This window comes from Pollicipes pollicipes, unplaced genomic scaffold, assembly GCF_011947565.3.
Source record: "Pollicipes pollicipes isolate AB1234 unplaced genomic scaffold, Ppol_2.1 Scaffold_7231;HRSCAF=8579_pilon_pilon_pilon, whole genome shotgun sequence".
NCBI classification, from domain to species: Eukaryota; Metazoa; Arthropoda; class Thecostraca; order Pollicipedomorpha; family Pollicipedidae; genus Pollicipes; species Pollicipes pollicipes.
The window spans coordinates 23,683,626-23,706,522 of record NW_023597034.1 but is presented as its reverse complement, the minus strand read 5'-3'; the positions used below and the strand labels follow the sequence as shown (position 1 = coordinate 23,706,522).

General features: G+C 58.5%; 1 protein-coding gene across 1 annotated transcript; it reads left to right on the top strand.

Annotated features, from left to right (window-relative positions):
- The first annotated feature begins 1,131 nt into the window (after window positions 1–1,131).
- LOC119109869 (uncharacterized) lies at window positions 1,132–22,554 on the top strand. Its single transcript, XM_037233621.1, has 8 exons — window positions 1,132–1,383; window positions 4,574–4,782; window positions 18,803–19,001; window positions 19,479–19,742; window positions 19,999–20,142; window positions 20,834–21,040; window positions 21,864–22,298; window positions 22,444–22,554. The coding sequence occupies exons 1-8, from the start codon at window positions 1,132–1,134 to the stop codon at window positions 22,552–22,554; spliced, it is 1,821 nt and encodes a 606-aa protein (XP_037089516.1).
- Window positions 22,555–22,897: the final 343 nt, after the last annotated feature.

Below are 22,897 nucleotides of genomic sequence, written 5' to 3'. Positions count from 1 at the left end.
ATTTCCTGCGTATTGCTGCCCTTCGATAAGCACCCGGATCAAAGTGGCACAGCCGAACTAAATTAAATGAAGCACATCATGTAATTTGATACTAATTGTACATTTTTGAGGTTACCGATCAGAAAACTACTACCTCATTTTCCTTTGTATTGGAAATTTCCAGCGAAATGGACTTTTTAGATTTAGAAAAGCACACTGTTCCAGTCGAAAACTTTTTGGAGTGTCACCCGTGCGTATCTGCATAACGAGCTAATACATATCTCATTGCCTTGCTTCTGCTTCTGCACAGTTCGCGATACCTGATATTATTAGGTCCACTTTCTCTAACGTGCTTTATATTGATGTCCGAATGAAGTGAGGACATTCTGTCCGTTGAAAATAACGTCAGACTCTAGTAAGGACACCATTGGGCAATGAGTGCAATTACGCAGTTTAGTGCATGAACTTGTATCTGCATGAAATTAAAACACGCTTGAGGAATGCTAACCGAACAGTATCCAGCATCGTGATAATGGAATGGAACAGAATGCCGGGAGGCTTACCGAAATAGCAGCTGAATTTGACTTCCGACACGTTCTTCGTCATGCACTTATTCGTGATTGCACATTTGCGGTGCTTTATGGTTTAGTACGGTGGGGTCAAATTCGCAAACGTGTTATCATGAATAGGTACATGGTGATGAAGCAAGGATACGCTTCGCTCCTATTTTTCTGCTTTTTCATGCATTTAACTGGCACCCAATTTGTCATTGTCCATTAGTGTTAGCGCGGGCTGAAGGCTAATGCAATCACCATTTTAGGGAATGGAATCAGCATTACCTGTCCTCTGTTCGGCAACACTTGCATGCTGTCAAATACCATTCTTTAGCGTCCGGTCGTCCTGTGCTGGAGCGCCGCAGTGCCGGCACTGCCGTGTCCTGCTTCAGCTCCTCAGCTCCTCAGGCTCCTCTGGAGCGTCGCGCCTGCTCCCGGGCCGTGGCCGGTGCGGTGCCGCCGGCTGCGGAGCCGCCCCGCCAGGTCACGGCGCCGGCGGCCGGGCCGGGCAGCGGTACCGGCGGCGGCGGTGGCGGCGGCGGCTGCGACGGTCCGGCAGTCGCTGGACGGACGGGACCGCGTGCTCACCGGTCCCGCCATGGCTCTCGCGGCCGCGCTGCTGGCCGCCGCCGCCGCTCTGCTGGCGTCGAGCGGCGCCCAGCTCGCCTGCCCACCGGCCGACCAGGCGTTCGAGCTGTGGACCGGATACGTGTACAGCGCACCCGGGGACCTGCTCGACACGCGGCCGGGCACGCTCCTGCTGGACGAGTGCGTCCAACTGTGCGGCGATAACGGCGCGTGCCGTGGACTCAACTACGAGACCGGACTCTGCGTGCTCTTCTCCTCCAGCGCCGAGCAGTTTCCGGGTGAGAGGCAGCCCCCGCCAGCCAGCCCCGCCAGCCAGCCGGCCGCCCCCAGGGCCCGGGGACGCGGCGACGGCCGCGGCAGCCCGCCGTCTCGGGCCGTGCTGGCTTCTCAGCTTTGACTGCTCCCCTCCGGCAGCATTTGCACACAATGCACAATCATAGTCTTTGGTCATTTTCGCATGCTCACAAAACAACGTGCCGTTAACTTGGTGCGAGGAGAGATATCTCCACACGGGCGCTTTGATGGGCATTTGTCTCCATTGTTTTAGTACAGCAAGGCATCGTTAAGACGCTGCATGACAAATCTGTAACAGCACAGGAAGAAAACGATTATTTCTTTTAGTATTTCAGAACGCAGTGTCGGGTAAGGCTGTTCCATTGCCATTACAACGTTTGCGTGGTCATCTTTGCCCATGCGGCTTGGTTTTTTTTACTTATGATCAAGTCACCTATCTTATGTCAGTTCAGGCATATATTGACCTTCAAGTGTATTTTGGCACTCGGGTTGCAGTGATATGCATGCGTGTATTTTTCATTTCTTGCTAAGGCTGTTGCCGATACATTGTCCCAGGCACTTTTCAGCAATGGTAGTTATACCGCGCGGAATCGTTAGAACATCAAAGCTATGTGGCAGTCGATGAAGGAGCAATATTTGTCTGATCTTTGTGTGTTTGATCCCCGGAGCTTGTCACAATTCATAGTTTGAGCATCTTATTTAACCAAGAACAAGCAGATTTAGGGAGCCGTAAGGCGGTCTTGACTTGAACTGTTTCATGCACGCCATGTGAGGAAGCGTTGGAAGTGACTAGTAGCCAACCAGTAATAGCGGTCGGCGATATTAAGTGTGTCCTCTTTTTAACTCGGCGAGTTCCACCCATATCCGAGAAGATGAAGTGATAAACCATGTGGCGCCAAATCACTTTTTAAAAAAGCTGCTCTCCTTTCGGAAATTTATCAAATTTTTTGGGCAATTTTCATGACCAGTTATTTATCTTAGTGCCAGATCTCACTACTCGTGCACCAGAGTTTCGTTCATGGCTGTCAAATAACGACACACACATTAACATGCCATTTAAAGAAAATGATAATTACCTGTGTCTGACGGGAAAAGGACAACAATAAGTTCGTTGGTGTGCTGAGTTTCGCAATGAATCGGGCCCACTCCTCGGCGAAAAGAAAGCATGCGCGGAGACGAAGCATGGTCTCAGCAATGCCCAGCACCACCTTACGCAGGTAATAACTAAGTCAAAAGTGACCTTAAGCTTATAAGGCACCTCTGGAAAACGCTCTTCGGTGGATGCTGTGATTCCAGCCGTATGCCCACCCTCCCCCCGACCTGAAAGGCCACTGAATACTGACTGGGAGGAGTAAAGATGCGACATGCTCTAAAAGCCCGCTATCGACACTTTAGAAGCACCAGTCTATGATGTGTTTCAGCTTAAATCCCGCAATATTTGACTGGTATCTGGACTGGCACCATCCTCAGCAGCACCTATCGCAGGTACCGATTCAGCGCCAGGTACCGCTATTGCGGAACTGAAATATTGCATCGCGATTGGCTGTCCACACGGAGGAAATAGTCTGCAAAGGCAAGTCAGGAACACTCCGTGTATCTAAGAGGGGCAGTCGTAGAATATACTTGCACTGACGGACGTAAGAGCACAGTTGGGACAAAGTCGGAATTCCCCATGGCATGTTCGGCTTGATCTGATTTCAAAAGTGGTGTCTGCAATTCAGCCAAGCGAGCTCACACCGTCGCGCCGCATGGCATTAACAATGTAGCGACATTATCAATGTTTTTTATTCTTGGCTCGGTACTTGGCCAATTTGAGCGCACTCCCAAGGCATTCATGCTTCCACAAGGGTGGCATTCGAAGGTGTGCGAAATCGCATGCAACACCTTAATCTTTTTTTTTACACCGCTATTCGAACGTGCATCGGAAGTGCAAAACCTGGCTATCTGAATGAAATGTCAACGGATTTGTACGAAACAGCTTCAAAGTGATTTTTACAGCCAGTGATTGTCTCATGTGCCCCAGGTTCTGTTTACCGCCTCGACCAAACATGGTCAGGTCAGCTGGCTGCTGCGGGCAGTGAGATGCGCACTCGAACGCTACGCTGCACCCAGGCCGTTGTCCCCCGCCCCGCCTCGGGCCGCTCGGACCGACTCGGCCCCGCACTGCAACGAGCGCGTGACAATGTTGTGTTTGCTGGCTGGAAAGTGGCCGGCGGCGGATGGACCCATCAGACGGCCCGGCTGCAACTGGGTCGTGCCACTGGGCTGGGCCACTTGTGTGCGGAACCTGCTGCCCGTTCCGGAGCCCACTCGCGGCTGACCCGGGCCCCGCCGCTCCGGTCGGGCCGGACGCGGGGTGCGGCCGGCGCCCGGCCCAGCGCCGCGCGGGGTCCGCACAGCTGTGGACGGGGTGTCCCGCCGGCGCCGTCGCGGCCGGGCCGTTCTATTCTGGAATGTCGTTCTGAGGAGTTCGAGAAATCCTGGCCGCTCTGGCTTGGCGTGGGGATGGCATACTTGGTTGGTCTCGTGTGAAGGCCCGCATCCAGGCGCCGTCGATTCGCTGCGGTGAAGTCTCGTGAATGCTGTGGTGTAGATGAGAAAACAATCAGTGCAAGTTGGCCCGCTTGAGAAGAGGGTTATCACCGAACCTGTTCGTTTGGTGTTTCACTCAGATGTGCTTTCCGGATTATGCCCTGAAAAGGTAAATTATATCGTTCCCAATCTCGGGGGGCAGCTGAGACCATTACCTGGCGTTCTTTACCAGATATGTTTCGGCGATTAAACACTGATGAAATGTTTATTGCGACTGTGCCGGTACACTTATACGGTTGAAACCCAGGGAGTGAAGAAAGCAGAATGATAACGCGAAAAGGAGCACGAGAATTAGACGGTAGGCAGGGTCCGGTACCGTGTGAAACTGTTCCGGAAATGTTGATCTATTCACCGCGGCCTCGCGTCCCTTTGCAATTAAGATACTAAACATTGTCATTGTGCCAACAGCTTTGTATCTAATATTCCCTCCTTAACGACGCACCCATGACAGCATCATTCGCCATGGGCTAGCCTTGGTCCTTCACACCACATCAAAGCGTCCCATCCGGACCTGTGCTTCAGTCAGCGGCCGGCCGCGGTCTGACGCCGGTGTGCCGTGTCCGCAGGCGCCATCCACCCGCTCCGAGTACCCGGTGTACACGCTGTACCTGCAGAAGGTGTGCCTCAGCTCGGTGAGGAGCGTCTGCACGCGGCCGTGGGCGTACGAGCGCGTGCAGGGCCACCATCTGAACGAGTACCCGCGGCGCCGGCTGCGCGTCGGCTCCAGGCTGTCCTGCATGCAGCTGTGCCTGCACGAGCTCGAGTTCCCCTGCCGGTGAGTACCATCACCGCTGAGGATGGAGTGACAGCTGTGCCTGCACGAGCTCGAGTTCCCCTGCCGGTGAGAACACCACCGCTGCGGCTGGAGTGGCAGCGGCGGCCTGCACGAGCTCGAGTTCCCCTGCCGGTGAGTACATCACCGCTGCGGCTGGAAGTGGCAGCGGTACCTGCAACCAACTCGAGTTCCCCCTGCCGGTGAGTACATCACCGCTGCGGCTGGAGTGGCAGCGGTGCCTGCACGAGCTCGAGTTCCCCTGCCCGTGGAGTACACCACCGCTGCGGCTGGAGTGGCAGCTGTGCCTGCAGGAGCTCGAGTTCCTATGCCGATGAGTACACCGCCGCTGCGGCTGGGGTGGCAGCGGTGCCTACACGAGCTCGAGTTCCCCTGCTGGTGAGTACGTCACGCTGCGGCTGGGGTGGCAGACCGTGGACGCAGGCGCCTGGTCAGTCGTTGGTCGTGATTTCACCGTATGCTATAGCATGCTTGTAATTAAGCGGACCTGGTTCGTGCTTCTTACGATGGTGGGCACGCGAATGAGTGAAACGATTGCCGGTGGGAATGAAGCACACATCGGTCTCACCGTTGTAGTACAAACCTTTGTGTGCATGTACTACGGGCATCGTGTTCCAAGAAGCCTTTTGAGTTACTCAAAAGGCTTACAAGAGGCCTTTTGAGCATGATAGACACGTGCAAACGGAGAATCCAAGCGATTAATTATGTTGAGGTCTGAAGACTGCACTTACTAGCGGGCAAACTCATTCATCACGATGGTTTGCGACGATTTTGGTCTTGGAGCAGAAGAATTTTACCCACTCTGAGCTAGTGCGTTGCGTTTTAGCACCCCTAGTTCGCAACACCCAACATTCCAATTGTTATTTTTGTTGACTCATATTTAAGAAGCCGCGAAGCGACAATGGAAGTCGTGATGCAGACACATTAGTTTAAAGTCATAGCCAAGCATTGGAAAATAGTCCAAAGCTGCCTACAAAGTTACAATTGCATCGCAAAATTGTCATGTCGTGAGTACCCATAATGACATTTATAGTGTTTTATCATTTACCCTGTTTTTGTCTGAGCGGAACCGAGGGCATTGTATTTGCCGGTCCAGGGCCGTACGCAACTGGCCGTCGCTGGGCGAATGCTCAGGACACATGGTATCCTCGTTCCGCGGTGGACCACAGAAAGCATTCCGCTCCACGGTCTTGTAGTCCTGCGCACCGCCACCGTGGTAAACCCCGCAGTGGTCGGCGTCGGCTGACGCACACTGGGTTACGGGGCTGCTGGTGAGCGAGGCCTTCACTCGGAGGCACCAGACACGAGCACCGCCGCTCCTGGCCACATTAGTGACGGGCCAGGGGGCAGACTAAGCACCAGGTAGGGGCCCAGTCCGGTAGAAGCACCGCTGTCGCAACCACACCGCAGCCTGGAATGTGACGTCGTCTCGGACCACGTGACTTGAGGCGCGTCCAGAAAATCGTACCCTGGGTGTCGTACCTCTGATGCGCTAGCAGGTAAACGGACTGTCGCCCAGAGAGGCGTGGTGAATTTTATTTGCGGCGCCGGATGAGTTTTTCATTTGGTGGTAAGAAACCCGGCGATGGTGCTGAGTGGGTTTTGTCAGCGAACGGGCTCCGTTTGCGTTAACTTCAAAGCCAATTTTTATAATCTAATTTTTTATCGGCTTACCGGTTTCAAGCATTGAATGTATTTGCCACCTCCCTGGATCATTCTGGAATAGACTAGAAGCACCAGCATCGTTGTTCGCCCAGGCCCGTGTCGTCCTCAGCTGTTACGCGAGGGAACTGTGCGCACTGTCCCATCCGCGAGGGACAAGACGTCTCTCTCTGCCTGGAACGCTGGGTCGTATCCGCCATCCAGCCTGCTGAGGCCTGGAATGTCGCCGTAGTTTGTCGGGACGAGACAAGTGGCCCCTGCGACGCTCTGTGATCTAGTCATCAGCCGGTGTCCCTGGTATGTTCGCCGCATAGTTGTCCCTGCTAATGTGGCAGGCTCTCGGAAATGCTGTACAAACAGCTATTATAATGCATTTGTGATGTACGCCTCCGGCAACTTACCTTGGTCATGCAGTTCCAAATAAACTGCTGGAGGAACGCCATCAACAGCACCGCCATGGGCGCTAGTTCTGGCAAAATGTGGATCAGAGGCTGCGGAAGCATTAGTGACAAAGACAGCAGTTTTTTTGCCAAGACTTTTACGATGTAATTCCCCAAGGGTCGCATTCACTCGTCACTGTACCATCACCTCACAAGATCCTTCAAACCTCACAAGATCCCTCCACCCCTCCAACGGCGGCAAGCGACGTCAGAGCCCCTACCGGTCTCGCTAACGAGCCCGGCCGGCCACTCACCAAGCCGTGAGCAGAGCGTGCGTCCCGTAGGACGTTGCTCCTGCGCCACAGCCAGGTCATCGCCTGGGGCATTGCCCCGGCACACGCGACACCGCGACCACAGACACAGGCGTTTGTCCTCCCGGGCTGCCCGGCGCGCGGCTCGGCCGTGGCCGGGCTCGGCGCCGGTGGCCGCCGGCCTGCGTGACTGTGACCCCTGCGTGACTGCGACCCCGGCGTGACCGCGATGCGGCCGTGAGCGCGGAGTGCCGGGCGAGGCCGCCCCCGTCGCGGCCGATCCCGGCGCGCCGCACGCCGCCAGGTGGCGCGTATCGCGGCCATTTCACGCCCGGTCGTGGCCACAATGCTGGCCGCCGGCAGCCGCTCACGCGCCGGCCGCCGCCGCCGCCGCCGCCGCCGCCGCCGCCGGAAGGAATCCACTTCCGCCGTCGCCACCCGCCGCCGCCGGAACGGCTGTTGTCTCGGAGTCGTGACGCCTGGGATAAGCGGACCACCGGGGGCCGCGGTCCGCTGGCGCCGGCCGCTGGCTGGTCCTCGGCCGGCAGCTAGCGGGTCCGCCCCGGCTGCCTGGTTTGTCCAGTGTGCCGCTGTGTTGTGGAGCAGCGGAACCGGCCCCAGGTTCTCAGGGAGGGTCTGAGTCGGTCGGGTCAGCCACGCCGAATGTCGGATACCGCTCCGCGCTCTGAGGCTTTCATTGGTCAGCGTTTGTTAGATCGACCCACGCGAAGTTCGAGTACCACCTCGGTCTGCGTGTGTGGGAGGGTCGGACTACACGGGGCGACGGTGGGGACTCGGCGCCTCGACACTAAGGCTTGGCGCACCGGGGCTGCGGACCCAGCACCAAACCAGCCCAGTGCTGAGGCCGACCAACAGGGGAGTGTTCGGACCAGCGGTCCCTTGCTACACCAACCGCGCCTCGGCCCACCGCGTGTCCTGACTGCCGGTCAGACCGGCGCCCCAGGCGACTCGGGCCACTCCCCGCCCGCTCTGGGAACCGCCCAGGCCCTACGCGGGCGGCCACCGCCCACCTGACCAGCTGGTCCAGACTGCTGCTGCTGCCGGGTCTGTCCTCCGGCCCACGCCGCGGTCCCGCCCGGCCCACCTGGCCAGCTGTGGTCCAGACTGCTGCTGCTGCCGGGTCTTGTCCTCCGGCCCACGTCGCGGTCCACCCGGTCGAGTTTTTCGTCGGCGACGGCGAAGCCGGCGCCGCTCGGTTTTTAGCGGGCGGCGGACGCTCCACTCGAGCGCGCCGGCCGATCGCCTCTGTCCGACCGCGGTCCACTGGACGACAACGGCCGTTTGCGGGATGACCGGCCAGGCTGCCGGCCATGGGAAGGGTTTGCGGCACCCGCGGCGCGCGCGCGCGCTGCCGGACCGGTGCGGCGGCGCGCCGCGTCCGCCGCGCGGCCCGCCTCCTAATTGCAGAGTGAGTAACACAGCTGTTATTTCGACGGCCGGTCGCCGAAGGGTGCGTGCTGCTGGCGACGGATGCGCTCAAGCTGGGCCGAGCGAGGCCCGCGCTGTGATTGACGCAGTTCCGGGCGGGCGTGATGAGATGAACGGTGCTTGGCGCCGGCGCGCCACGCACGTCCCCGTGGGAATAACGCGGCGTCTGTGATGTGATTTAACTATCGCTGCGACGAATGGCGTGGTGAGCCGCTGGCCGTTGTCGCCGCCGCCGCCGTTTCCATGCATTTCACTCGGTGGCTCACAAGTCGCCACTGCTGAGTAATTCGACGCTGACCTCAAGCGGGCATGTGTGACCTCTGACCCAGGGAGGTCCTCCACCTGCAGCGCCGTCAGAGCTACTGATACTCGCTACGGCGTCTGTTATGCCCCGCCTTTAGCTCCCGCTGGTCCGACGCCCCGGTCCGTCTGACCCGCTGCTGAGCTGACTTGGTGTCTATCCGCCTCGTAGCCAGGGTTAGACTCGGTCCAGTCTGCCTCGATGCCGTCTGACCGGACGCCGCCCTGACCCGGCGCCGGTGCCGGCCGCGCCCGTGGCGCCGCCGGCCGGTGTGGGCGGCCGCCGTCGCCGCCGCCGAGCGTGGGGGCGGCAGCGTGTCAAAGGTGACACGCCGTTGATTTTAACGGTGCTTTCGCCCCGTATGGTGATGCGCCGGCCTATGGTGGGCGCCGACAGCGGCCGACCGACCGGCCGTCCCTCAGCGCGGCCGGCGCCGCCGGTGTTTGGCCGCCGACACGCTGCGCTCCCCAGGGGATCAGGTCCGGAGCGGACACATCCGGACATATCCGGATACATCCGGACGGGGTTTACGGACACTGTCAGAGGACAGTACCGGCGGACCGGCGTTGGAAGAGCATCTCGGGGCCCTATGCAAGACCACGTTGTCCTGACGCATTGTCTGATGAATGATAAGAAAGATAAATGATAAGTGAGAATGGTATTATCTTAAGGTGAGGGATCGACACTCAAGAAGCGATGCTCTGCAGCGGGACAGTTTTTTGGCGCCCCTCGCCGGACTGTCATCGCTCCCGCGGCGCTAGATACGGCCTGGTCATGCGATGAGCTGGAGAGCGTGGCGGCAGCGCACTAGCCAGAAGTGGACGCTAATAAGTCTCCTGGATAAACGATGACTGGCGGAGCGCGCGCGCCGCTTGTGACCCCGGCGTGCGAGGCGGTTTGCTGAGACGTCCCGCTAGGCGCACGGCGTGGGCGCGTCGGGACGGGCTTGAGTCCTGGCAGTTGTTTGGTGAGGTATCTGGGAGAGCGGGATGTCACGTACCTGAGCTGCTGCGGGGGTGACGTCCTGCAGCGGCGACGAAGTGTGATCGCCGCGCTAATGTGGTGGCTTCACCGTTACGTTTACGTTACGTTACTTTACGACGCGACTTGGAAATGTGCCTAACAACTAAAACCCGATGCCCGTGCTGGCCAATATAACCCGTGGCCTTCATATGAATTACGTCCGTATTTCATCCACGCTGTCCATCGCGCACGCTGGTTAGGCTCGACGAATTCACGAGTGGAACTTGCTTTACTTATTAGTACCAATCTAAGGCAACGCTTAAATCGCGAGTGATGACCACCGTGTCATTGCGGGAAGACAGCTTATGCTCACCATTAACTTGGCTGACGCCGCTGTACGCGCGCTGCTCAAGACAATGGGCACGGAACGGCCTGCGGAATGGCCGAGCATTTGAACCGGCACCATCACAGCCCGACAACACAATTAAAGGCCAGAGGTGGCCGGACCGCAGTCCGGCCGGAAGCCCGCCCGGAAGCGTGCCGGCAGCGGGCGGCGCTTACATCGACCAACTCCAGACGAAGCAGGTCGCCGACTTACACAGCCCGCTGGCGTCTCACGACCGAGGTCCATTGCCGTTACGTCGGTTCATGTCAGACGTGGTGAGCGCGGCGACAAACGTGGGTGGTTAGTGGGACCCCCGCCGCATTGTGCTCCTAGGGGCGGTGGCTTAGACGTCACGTCGAGCAGCCATTCTGCGCAGAGAAACTGCACAACAAGAACGTTATAAATAGAACAGTTGCCTGTGGGTAACGTGGAATGTTTTTCGGTTATGAAGCAGTAATGGTGCTGCAAGAAGTCGTGAGAGGTGTGTTGGACCCGCTATTTTTGTCAATGTCTTTGTTATTTATAGAACTAGCGATTCAGAATGACGAATGTCCTTAAACTTGCAGCTTAGCGAAGTTGTTGGTGGGCAGAAGTGTAAAGCCGACAAATGGCGTCGTGCCAATTATCCCGAACGCGAGAAGTAATTCGCGGCTACAAGAGCATCTCGCAATATGGACATGGTATCACGGCTGGAATAATTGTCCCAGACTGTCGTCCTTCTTTGATTGTGTTAGTATGGTGTGTGTTTAAGGACTTCATAGCATCTGACAATGGCTGGAGAGTCAATTGGCCGGACACATCGCGTACAGACATTCCAATAATCCAGACGAGAACGATGGTACGCAAATTATTCCATCCGTGATAATAATACCTCATCTCAATCCTTTAGTCAAATTGGATATGGTAGTTCTAAATCCCATGCTAACGTGTAATAAAACTGGCCCTCAGTGGTCAATCATGTTAACACATACGTGACGGATTCATTTAGGTCTAACTCGTACAGATAAACCCATCCGCAGTGCGTCGTTTATTCGTTCCGGCGACCGGAACTCCACCGAAGCCTGATCGGTGTACGCTGCAAGGTTGTGCTGGCGCATGCCAAGGCAGCCCATGAGGTGGAAAATCTGCAGACCGGTAGCGGCCGCATGCCGGCGCGGTCGGCGGCGGCACGCGTCCATGACAGCGCGGCCAGTGGGTCAGACGGCGGGCCCACAGTGCCGCGCCGGCCGGCGACCCGGCGACCGGCGCCCTCCGACCCCCGACCCCGCCGGCTGACCCACTAACTGAGACGGTTCCCGACGACGTCGTCATTAGGGCGCGGCCGCCGGGGTCCGCTCCATTGTCGGCATCCGCCGCCACCGCCGCCACCGTCGCCGCCGCCGCCGCCGCCGCGCCGCAAAAAGGCGGCGCAAGTCCGGTTTTTGGCGGACGGCAGAAGAAGCGGCGGCCGCGTCCGGTTGACTGACGCGCACGATAGCACCACAGCCGGCGATTTTTCGCGGAGAGGCGCTCACGGGCGAGGTTCCGTGTCTGGACGTGCCCGCTTTTGTGGGTTTGTCTGGAAACGTGCGCTTCCGCGGGTAGCTTCTTGAGACGTGAGCTCGCGCGAGAACGGCAGCGCTGGGACGTGTAACGCTTGGCGTTCGATGCGGGTGCATTCTCTCGGGTAAAGCCAAACCGGTATCAGCTTCATGTCTGATGTGCAAAATAAAGCCTGCATGAATCTGAGATATTACGAATTCTGTAGTACGCATTCGTGTTAGTCCGCGATAAGCTCGAACTTCTCTAGATGCTAGTAGCATTGCGTTAACAGCATGGGGCTGTGAATATACCCTGTTATCATGACGAGCCTACATACGCTGAATATGAAATGCCCACCACCGAGATCATCGACCTGATTGGTTCCTGGAAGGTTCATCTATTCGATACGCACAATCTCGCTCTCTATGCCGTCCAGCTGACGTGGGCTTCCTTAACGAAAGGTGGGAAACTGAGAACTGACTACCGCCTCTGGTCGGCCGGAATCCTCGAGCCTAAGTCACGGCAGTCACGAGCGTGCCCCGCCGTAATTGCCGCCGAGATTGATCGAGATTGGTTTTGGAGTCACCGCGGACGGCCGGCTGGCGGCGCCCGCTCTCTGATCAGGAAGCCGCGTCGGTGTCGATGACACACGCTCCCCGCACCTGGACGGACCCGACAACCTGTCGACACGAGCGACAGCAGCTGGCCCGGGCTGCCGTCGGGCCGGCACCGACGGCGGGTCCATTGTTGTTGGGGCTATACGACGCATTCAACTGCTGGGGGAGATGAGCATCGGAGGGGGTGCAAGACAGGGTATCAGGGCCCGGCGATCCGACGGGAGTTTTTGCAAGGTCGTTGTAAGTATCAATGTATGTAAAGGTCGTATCGTAAAGGTCAACGTATCAATGTAACGTAAAGGCCGAGTCGGGCGAATAGCACGCATATCACATGCAGTGGTCCATCAGTGATTTAATGCGTGCCCTGGCGGTGGAAATGGGCATGAGAAATATCGATGCATCGTATCCGAAATGTGTAGCGTATTGCTTCGGAAACCACGGAGTGCTACGTTTACACCACTTAAGCTTGACCTAACTGAATAATGCAAACTGCATCATTACGTATGTGCATTTCCTTGTGGTCATGCAAGACAAGAGACACCGGGGCTCGACGCGAGCTCATGCTTTTCACGGCGTTCCTCACTAGACATCAACAGTGCAGAGATCCCAATAACCCTGATCCCACAGGCGCTCCTCTACCAGAGCGTCATCGTTGTGGGTTGGCTCGATATATTCTGCGGCTGTCTCGATGTGAACAGGAACAAACGGCGCACGCCTGGCGCGGCCGCGGTGCGGCACCTGCTCAGAATTCGGCGCCCAGCTGATCGATGGCCAGCTGACAGGACCCTCCGCGAGAGGCGCCCATCCGCCGGTCGCCGCCCGCATCAAAATGAACCGCTGAATGGCGCCCCCCGCGGCGCGCGCGTCACGTGACGCCCGGGCCGCGCCGCCGCGTCGGTCACGTGGCCCGGCGCCTGTCAGTGGTGTGGTTCAGGTGCTGTTCCCGTGGCGTGCTGCGGTCTGAGGTGGCGGCCGAGCTGGCGTGGGATCGGTGAGGTCAGAACTGGTGTTCTGACCTCAGGTGGCCCAGCTGAGCTTGACGTGGGTCTCTGACCTGATACGGGGGAGCCACTGTTTCTGGCCTGGTGCCTCTACAAGTTAATCTCAGGCCCATACCTGACCCATATACTCATGTCTATAACAATTCTGACTTGGTACTATGACTCCAACGACCTGTTGCACTGAGAGCATCCGGTGTGATACACGGACCGGAGCTTGTACGCCGACCGGACGTTCTGACCCGCTGCTGCACCCTGTCCGAGCACGCCCCGCTCGTCCGCCTCGACCCCCTGACCTGCTCCACCCGTCCGCACGGTCGCCTGACCTTGCCATGCGCAGGGCCACCCGTCGGCCGCCACTCCGGTCTGGTAACTACAGTTAGCTGGACCGGTGCCGGCCGTGCCTATCGCGTCAAGCCCACTTCAACCAGCCCGCTCCCGCGCGCGCCCGGCCCGAGGCCGGCGACCGGGCACGGCGCAGAGGCACACCCCGGGCCGCCGCGCTGAACGCCGCTCTCCGGCCGAGCTGCCCGTGTCTGCAGAGGCAGCCGCGCCAGGCGCAGAGGCGGCGACATGTTCTGGTCGGCTTCGACGGACGTGTGGATTAGTTCGCCTCCTAATGCCTTGCGTCAATTGCCGTCAGTTAAAGCACCGACACCTGTAATCGAGTGGTGTTGTATGTCGTCGAGTGCCGAAAAACTCACCGATCTCTGCGGGCACTGCTGAGCGTCCGCTGTGTCAGCCATCGGCACGACTTGCAATTCGCCTCCAGTCCTCTCGTCACGCTTGAACGCGCTGCCCTCCCGTGGACTGGACACAGACCTCGGTCGAGCTCGGTCGCACCGCTAGTTTGCAGGCTGCGGTCCGACCGACGCCGGGGCCCCAGCGCCCGCCCGCGCCGCCTCACGTGCGCACGGCCGGCTGCCGGGACACGCGACGGGTCGTGACACTGCGGCGGTCGTCCGGTCCGCGGCGCGCTGGGTCGGGGCGTGTCGGCTGCCCAGCTGCGCTCCAGTTGTTGGTTCTAGCGGAGACAACTCCGCTTCAGGAAGTCAACTCACGGCACAGAAGACTTCGTTAGGCGTTTATGATGAAAAATGTTTATATTCGGTTGCAGGGTGAACCACATGTGGGTATTATCCGTGCGTAAAGGGATGTTGGGAAAAGTTAGTTCATCGTGGTCTGCTTCAATTAAGCTCGGATTTTGCTAATCTCGACGGTGACACATCTATGGACATTGGATGTACTCCATCAACAGTACCTACATATACGAGTTGGCCGAGGGGTACCGAGCTGCACGTCTGGAAATCAGAGTCACCGGGCTCAGTTCCCCCAGACCCCGCTTCTCCTAAACACGCTGAGAGACAGGCGACACTATATATAAACCTCAACACCTGAGAGCGTAGTAAAGCTTCGATGCCACACGACTAGATTGGCCGGATGTAGGTCGGATTACACCATCCCCACACCTATCTCACGCGGATCTTCATACCTCAGTGCTGATGCCCTGCCTTCCTGGATCGCCGACAAAGGCAGCCCAGTAGCCCAGTCAACGCCAGGCATTAGCCGGCGCCGGGATCAATTCCACGCCGGCAGCCCCGCAGTGCAATTACGCTGTAATCGCAGCGGCGCTCGGGTCAGCTGTCATGTGAGTAGGTCGCAGGCAGCCAGGGGGTCACAGACGCCGACCTCAGCTGGTGACGTCACCGAGGAATGTTACTCACGACGGCCCGCTAGCCGGACGGCGTCATTATAACACCACTCCGGCACAATTATATCACAAGTCCTCACCCGCCAGCAGTGCGGCGGCATTGGCTAGCGTCTCGAAGCCTTCCGATCACCAGAGCACACGGCAGCAGCGGACCGGACTGTTTTGAGGGTTCTCAGCCAGTTCCGTTCTCGCGCGGACAAACTCCGCGGCCGTACCGGAGCGTGCGACATCCGAATCGAGCCACTCGCCATTAACAATCGTCCGCTATCAATTTACCGTTCAGCTCGATTTACGGGCATGCTTCTCGGCGAGCCTGCCGCGGGCGCGGGCCGCCGCGGGGCCCCGTTCGCACCGTCTCGGGCGGCGCCGGCTTCGGCGCGTGCGAGACGGCCCCGCTCGTTTGTCAGGCAGCCGGCGGCGGCGGGCCGGCGGCGGCCGCTGCGCGCAGGTGGCACGCGCCGCCGCCGGCGAACGGGACCCGCCGCGCGGCGCCGCCCCGGCCGTGAAATTCGGACAGTTAGCGCGCCGGCCCGGCCCGACCGAGGCGGCGGCGGCGGCGGCGGCGGCGGCGGCGGCGGGAGGGAGGAAGTCACGGCGCGACGGTTCGGAGACACCTGTGGGCTGAGGCGGGACAGGACGCTCCGGCCTGGTCAGCGCGCCAGTTCGGCCCGACCAGACGGAGACGAAGTCCAGGCGCTGCGGCCGTACCGGCAGGCCTGCCCTGGCTAGTACACCCCGGGCGGGGCGACGGGCCAGTGTGAAGGGGTGGGTGACAAAACTTCGGCCCGGAACTAGCGCTCCTCTCCCGCCTCCGTCGGCTGATTGTGCTCCAGCGCCTCTCTTGAACATAAGGAGGAAGTCAGCATCATTCTTTGGGTCTCCGTTACGAGGCTTGTGTCATGTTCCACGGGTGTCGATTTGGATTCCTTTGTGAGGGCCCTGCCTCCCCCCCCCCCCCCCTCCAATGTTGAGTTGTTTTGTTTCGCTCTCCTCCCTTCCTTTCTCTCCGTTTTGTTTCCTTCTCCCCTCCCCGAATGTTTTCGGCTGGGATACTACAAAAAAACGTTGGTAAAAATTATCTTGACACAAAGACTCTCTTCTCCAATCTTTCTGCGTAGTGGCATTTCGTACCACTCTCATGACAAAAAGTCATGGTTGCTCTCACCACAATATACAAATCGTAACAGCTGAGCGGATAAACGATGCTGTAAACTTCGCATGCCTAGCGCCATACGACACGCAATGGTTTGTGAAGTTAAAGTGAACAGTTCTGGAATATGGGGGTGACCTAAGTCTGTCGTGGCTAACCCTGCCCCCGTCCCCGCCAACCAAAATGCGTGCCGCCTCCCACGGCCGCCATAGAAGAGCGCCATCGGCGCCCTAAGGTGGCCTCTAAAGGGGTACCTTCACGTGCCGATCAGAAGAGGCGCGTGCATCCAGTGCCTGCTCCCTGGATCCACCCTTGCGTGACTTCTATACTGCTTAAATTAAAGACTTTTATAATCATATACAGATTAAAAACATATTGCTTTTAATCGAATTCAAGTGGGCTAAATCCGATGAGAAAAAAATGGGTGGGGGAGGTAGGTTGAAGGGCCTTTGGTTCGTCCCCCCGCCCCCCCCCCCCTCCCAATGATTTGCTGAAATGGTCCGTTTGATAGTTAGGAGTGGTAGAACACACTTAATAATCTATTGAGCACAGGGTAGGAAATGTTGAATTCAGATTCTACATCACATTAAGAAATAAAAAATATATACATTTGCCTTTACAACAACAGAGCGCTTTTTCCATTTTCTAAAGTCTAGCACAGTGGTTTTGGCCGTACAAAATGAAAACACTGATGAAACGCACGCTTGAATGTGTCGTTTGTTTTTTGGTTCAATCATCTTTATCATTGAAATGAATTCTCCCGCCACATTTTATGATTTCTCTAAGAGTGTTTAACAAAATATTTTATTACACTCGGCCTACTCAGCACAGCGTTGTTTTGTACCGGACTCGAGCACAGCTAAACAGCGAACAGCTTACGTGGCTGTTCACAGCCCTTGAATTGTTTTCTGCGTCTGGCGACGGCACGCATGCGGGATGACATTCCCAAGCAAGCACAGCCAAAACGCTGCTTCCCTCTCCACCTGCCCTGGTTGGCTCCGACCGTTGTCCATAAATTAGGCCGGCCGTCACCGTGTCCCCATCGCGGCTCGTCTTTGTCGGGCCGCACCACTCCCGAACGACGTCGACGTAACGCAGCGTCGTTACCGTGGTGTTGAAAGGCACCGCCACCGCCAATTAGCTGGCGGCGTGACCGGCCGGCTGTGGGGCCATGGGACGGCAGCGGCCCCGCTGTTCCTGTACTGAGCGGCCTGCTGTGGGTCCATGGGACGGCAGCGGCCTGCTGCTCCTGTACTGAGCGGCCGACCCGCGGCCGGCTGTGGGGGCCATGAGACGGTAGCGGCCTGCTGCTCCTGTACTGAGCGGCCGACCCGCGGCCAACTGGGGGCCATGGGACGGCAGCGGCCCGCTGCTCCTGTCCTGAGCGGCCGATCCGCGGCCGGCTGGGGGGTCCAGGACGCCGGCAGTCTCACCGGCCGTGATCGTCCGGGGCTGTCCGGTGTCCGGTGTCCTGTGCCTTGTGTCCTAGACTGTGTCGTTCGAACCGTCACGCCGAGCCGTGTTTTGTGCATGACTGTCTTACGATGCATTGATATGTTTGTCCAGGCCAGTCCCGGGCTTGCCGGCTGTGTTTGCCTGGACCCGTCGCACCGGGGCCGGCTTTGTGTGTCCAGCTCCTGCCCGGGTCACGGTGAGGGCGGCCCGGCCAGCGCGAGCCGATAATAGCTGGGCGCCCTAATGGGATACTTGGCCCCGCAGATGGGGATCGGTTAATCGGGTGAGCCTCTGATAGAGCCGCGGCTCCCAGCGATCGACGTAATTATGGTGAGCGTGCACACCAAATGAGCTCCGGGTAAAAAGTGATTGGACACGTGCAATTATGAGCCCGTGGATGGCACTCGTTGATGCACCCACACAAAGGAGGGGTTTTAAGGCATCTTGTTCAGCTTAGTACCGTTTGGTTTGCATGCATTTGGTGTACACACCTATGCGTCAATGTAGGTCATTTAGCAGGTTGTTTTCAAGCATCTGAGCGTCTCAAGAAACTGAACATCCATCATCAGGCCAATGCCAGTAAAAGTCAACTCCAATGGCACATTTCACTTGCTGAAAGGGAGATAAATTTAATTGATGTCGCCTGAGAGCACAAACATCCCTATTCATTGACAGTTTAATGTGACACGCTCCCGCACGGCAGCGCGCTGGAAAGCACTGCTGTTGGAGTCGCCGCAAGTGCGTATACTGTCGACCGCGTGGATTGTGAAATAGAGCGCGTACAAAAGCAGCCATGCAGTTGTCACGGAAGCCAAACAATCATGAATAATGCGACGACTTCTTTATACGCCTGGTTACATAACTTGGTACCTAGGAACATCGTTGAAGTTTACAATGCACCAGCGCAATAAACAAAATGCGGCAACAATCACAACCTAACGAGCTTCTTTTTTTCGGCGCACCTATGTCTGACCGCGTTACACCTGCTCGCGACGCGGCTGTGCCCATTAGCGGAGCGCGGCGGACACCGGACCTGGGACGCCGGGCCGGCCGCCGGCTGCCGAGCCTGACCTGACCTGACCTGACCTGACGCCGGCAGGTCGGCCAGCTACAGCGCCGCTTCGGGCGAGTGCACCCTCAGCGAAGTGGACCGCTTCACCATCCGACAGGGCGAGGCGCTGACTCCCGATCCTCAGTACGAGTACTTCGAGTCCAACTGCGTCAACGACCCGGTCCGCATGTGCGAGTTCGAGCCCAAGAAGGGCAAGATCCTGAAGACGGTGGACGTCGTGTTCCAGGTGGGCGGTCGCCTCGGGGCGGGGCGGGATGGACGTGGCACATTTGATCAGAGCGTGGTACAAGGCCTGCCCACCTGTGGCGGCATAAAAAACGATGTTTCGTGCCAGTTAAATAAATGCCGCGACCCATTGAACTTTGGGACGTTGGAAATTAAGGACCAGGCAAACTGACGTTTTTCATGATTTCACGTCACACACAAAATATCCATCATCAAAAAATGATTGATAGATCCAACGGTGTCCGCGAGGTTGTATGTCCAATGTTTACATATATTAGCACAGACATGGCGCAACAGCTTGAGGTCACGTCACGGGGCTCGAGAGCTTAACAGTGACCGGCGCGACACCCCTGGTGTGGCACAAGCCGCCTGGCCCCCTGTGACGCCCGCCCCGCGAGCTTAACAGTGACCGGTGCGACACCCCTGGCGCAGCACGAGCCGCCTGGCTCCCTGTAACGCCCGCCCCGCGCCGCCGCAGGAGGTGGCCTCCAGGGATGACTGCCAACGACTCTGCCTGGGCGCCAACTTCCGCTGCCACACGTTCGACTTCGGCGACACGGGCGAGCGGGTCTGCCGGCTCTCACACCACGGGGAGGCGTCGCTGGCGCACGTGCAGGAGCCCTACCTCAAGATCCCCGAGGCCACCAGCTACGAGCGCCAGAGCTGCTACAACGTGACGCTGCAGTGTAACGGAGCGAACATGGTGGCCACCATCCAGACCAGCCGCATCTTCAACGGCAAGGTTAGCCCCGAGCCCGGGATGACGTCAGAGACGCCGCTGCGCTGGCGCGCCCCCGCGTCCCGCTGAACGAGAGGGAGTGCGGAGGCCTCAGAGCCGCTGTCGCCTGCTCGAGCCGAACTGACCGGCAGTGGCGGGGGCGCACGGATGGGGACGGTACGGGGCGGCGGACCGGACCTATGACCCGGCACGACTGACCTCTGATCCCGCGCCTCTGACCTCCGATCCGTCACGACTGACGGTGTCTGTATCTTTCCAGATATACGCCAGAAACAGCCCCAACTCGTGCGTGCTGGACGTGGAGGGTCAGATGGCGGTCAACTTCAGGATGGGCTACCAGGACCTCAACTGTGATGTACATCAGGACACGCCGGGCGTGTTCACCTCGGACATCATCATACAGGTACGCTCCCGGGGCTCGTCACGCGCTCGTTGATCTCACGCGTGTCTTGTTACTTGTTCGTGTGACTCTGCTCTTGGGATATTTGAGAAGTCTTTTGGCTTGGAAGTAATCCATAGACTGGACTGAAATGGCTCGGGAGATCTCCAAAAGACACGTGGCAGGATTGAAATGAATTTAAAAACTGGCTGTTTCAAATGGAGTGGAATGAACTGAAAGGTCCAAACCAGGTTCAGTGCTCAATGGAAGCATTTGTACGCGACCTATTTACAGACGATTTCCAAGCAGACGAAATCTGAGCAAACCTTGACAAGTTTGAAATATCTTCATGCTTTTGTTCTTGGCAACACCCATGCGTAAAGATACAAATTGTGTATATAACATATGGCAAGACGCCTAGAGGGTGGCGGTATGACCCATGGGGGTTTTTCTACCCAAAAACTTATCAGTCGTCGGTTGAAGACGCGGCGCAGTTCCATGTCACGCCCTATGGAAATATGGGTCACATAACAACGCAGCCTCTTCGCGCGCAATCTGATTGCCGCCGGGAACAGCCGCCGTGAACACAATGGCGGCCCTCACGCTGTCGTCCCGTCTCGTCCGAAGCGAACCGCGGCGTGACGCGGAATCATACGGCCACTGCGTCCGAATAGTGCGCCCAGCCGAGCCTGACCTGACCCGCTGCGGCCGCCAGCACCACGACCAAATCGTGACCTCATCCGACCTGGGCCTCTCGCTGCGCTGCCTCTACTCGCTGGGCAACCGGACGGTGGCGCACGCTGCGGGTCTCAACGTCAACGGCCAGCTGGGTACGACGGCGCACGAGTCGGCCGTGGTGCGCTCGCCCAACGTCAGCATGAGCATCACCGACCGACAGGGCAACGACATTCTCACCGCCCAGGTAACGTCAGCATGAGCATCACCGTCGGACAGGGCAACGGCGTCCTCCCTCTCCAGATAACGCTATGTTCCATATGTTGGGGAAATCCTCACCTCTCAAACAACGTGCTGGTTCATGGGCTACATGAATCCGGATCGTCCAGGTAACGGGCTGATGAAAAGGAAAACAGCATCCTGGCCGCCTACTCTTCGGATGCCATGGTAATAATGCTGCCTGGTCCTTAGAATGCGCGGGCAGTAACGCATCGCCGATTTCGACCATCTCGGCATGCGAAAGCTTGTGGCGTGTGTGATGAATTTTGACATAGCAATCGAAACTAGCTAGCAATCGAAACTAGTTTAATCTGTACTTGACATTTTTGAGAACCTCTTTGTTTGAGCTTTTAATGAGCACGTGTAAAAACAGCAATGGTTGCTTGAGTGGAGAGTTCACAATCTGCATTATTACGTCAGCTGTTAGGTTGTTAAGTGTATTTGCGGGAAACATTACGCATACAGGTAAGATATTACTGTTAGCCTAATTCCTTGTCGAACAACCAGGAAAAATGAAAGATAATTGTATGAACAGCCGTCTTAATAGCTATCCTACATATATCTCTCGTACCTCCCGATTATTCGACGAGGAATAAGACTAACAGTACTGTCGTATCTACACATGCATTCTTTCTAAATAGCACGGCAGTTTACATTGCGCAGTTGACCAACCCCACCTGCCTCAACCGCGCTGTACAGTCGAGCCCTCACCGACCGAGCGTCTTCCTCCAGTGTCCAGCCCCACTCTCCGGCATGCAGTCTAGCCCCGCTGACCGAGTTACCGCCACCAGGTGGGCGACTCGCTGGCGCTGCAGTTCCGCATCCTCGATTACGACTCTCCGTACGAGATCCTGGTGCGCGAGCTGATCGCGCAGGACGGCGTCGACTCGGCCGAGATCCTGCTGATCGACGAGCGCGGCTGTCCCACCGACCCGTCCATCATGGGCGCCGTCAGCCAGGTGGCCGGCTCCGGCCAGCTGCTCTCCGTGCCGTTCGACGCCTTCAAGTTCCCCAGCTCGGACCTGGTGCAGTTCAAGGCGCTGGTCACGCCGTGCCTGCCGCGCTGCCGGCCCGTCACGTGCGAGGTGCGCGACTTCCGCGGTGGCTACAGCCGGGTCGTCTCTCACGGCCGTCGCCGGCGCGCCGTCGCCAACGACAGCCGCAGCGACGTGCTCGTCGTGCGCAAGATCCGCATCGCCGATACGTTCGAGTTCGGCGCGGCGGCGGCGGGCGGCGCGCCGCCGGCCGGGGGCGGCGCGCCGTCGGCAGGGGGCGGCGCCGGCGCCGGCAGCACCGAGTGGCGCCGGCCCGGACGGCCGGCTCGACGTTACGGGGCTGGCCGTGGCGGCCGCCTGCTTCGTGGTGGCGCAGGTGTGCGTCATCCTCGGCTGGCTGTACCTGCGGCGGCGCGGGGCCGCGCAGCGTAAGGTCGAGTACTACGTCAACTCGTCGGCCGTCGAGGGCGACGCGGCGCCGCGCTGACTGGCGTCCCCGCCGACGGGCGCCGCGGTTGTCGCCGAGTGACGTCACAGCGTGCTGTCGTCTTGCGGCGGCCGGTCGGCGGCTGACAGCTGATGCCGCGATTCACCGGCCTGGCCGCGGCGATGACGCTCGGTGCTGTTCAAGCGTTGGAGTTCTTCGTGACGGACCTGATGATTCGCCAAATTCCCGCACGGCAGGCCGCACCGCGGCTCCAGACGTCCGGTGCGCCAGGTGGGCCGTGCCGCGCCACGACTGACGCCTAGAGGAGATGCTGCGGGCGTGACGGGTTGCGCCGCGCACTGGCGCGCTCCGTCGCCGCGGAGGAGGGATGTCGCCCAGCGCT

Coding starts and splice junctions, on each gene's coding strand:
- LOC119109869 (XM_037233621.1), top strand. CDS start 1,132: ATGGCTCTCGCGGCCGCGCTGCTGGCCGCCGCCGCCGCTCTGCTGGCG. Junction 19,002..19,478: donor CGGTGGACGTCGTGTTCCAG/GTGGGCGGTCGC, acceptor GCGCCGCCGCAG/GAGGTGGCCTCCAGGGATGA. Junction 20,143..20,833: donor CCTCGGACATCATCATACAG/GTACGCTCCCGG, acceptor TGCGGCCGCCAG/CACCACGACCAAATCGTGAC.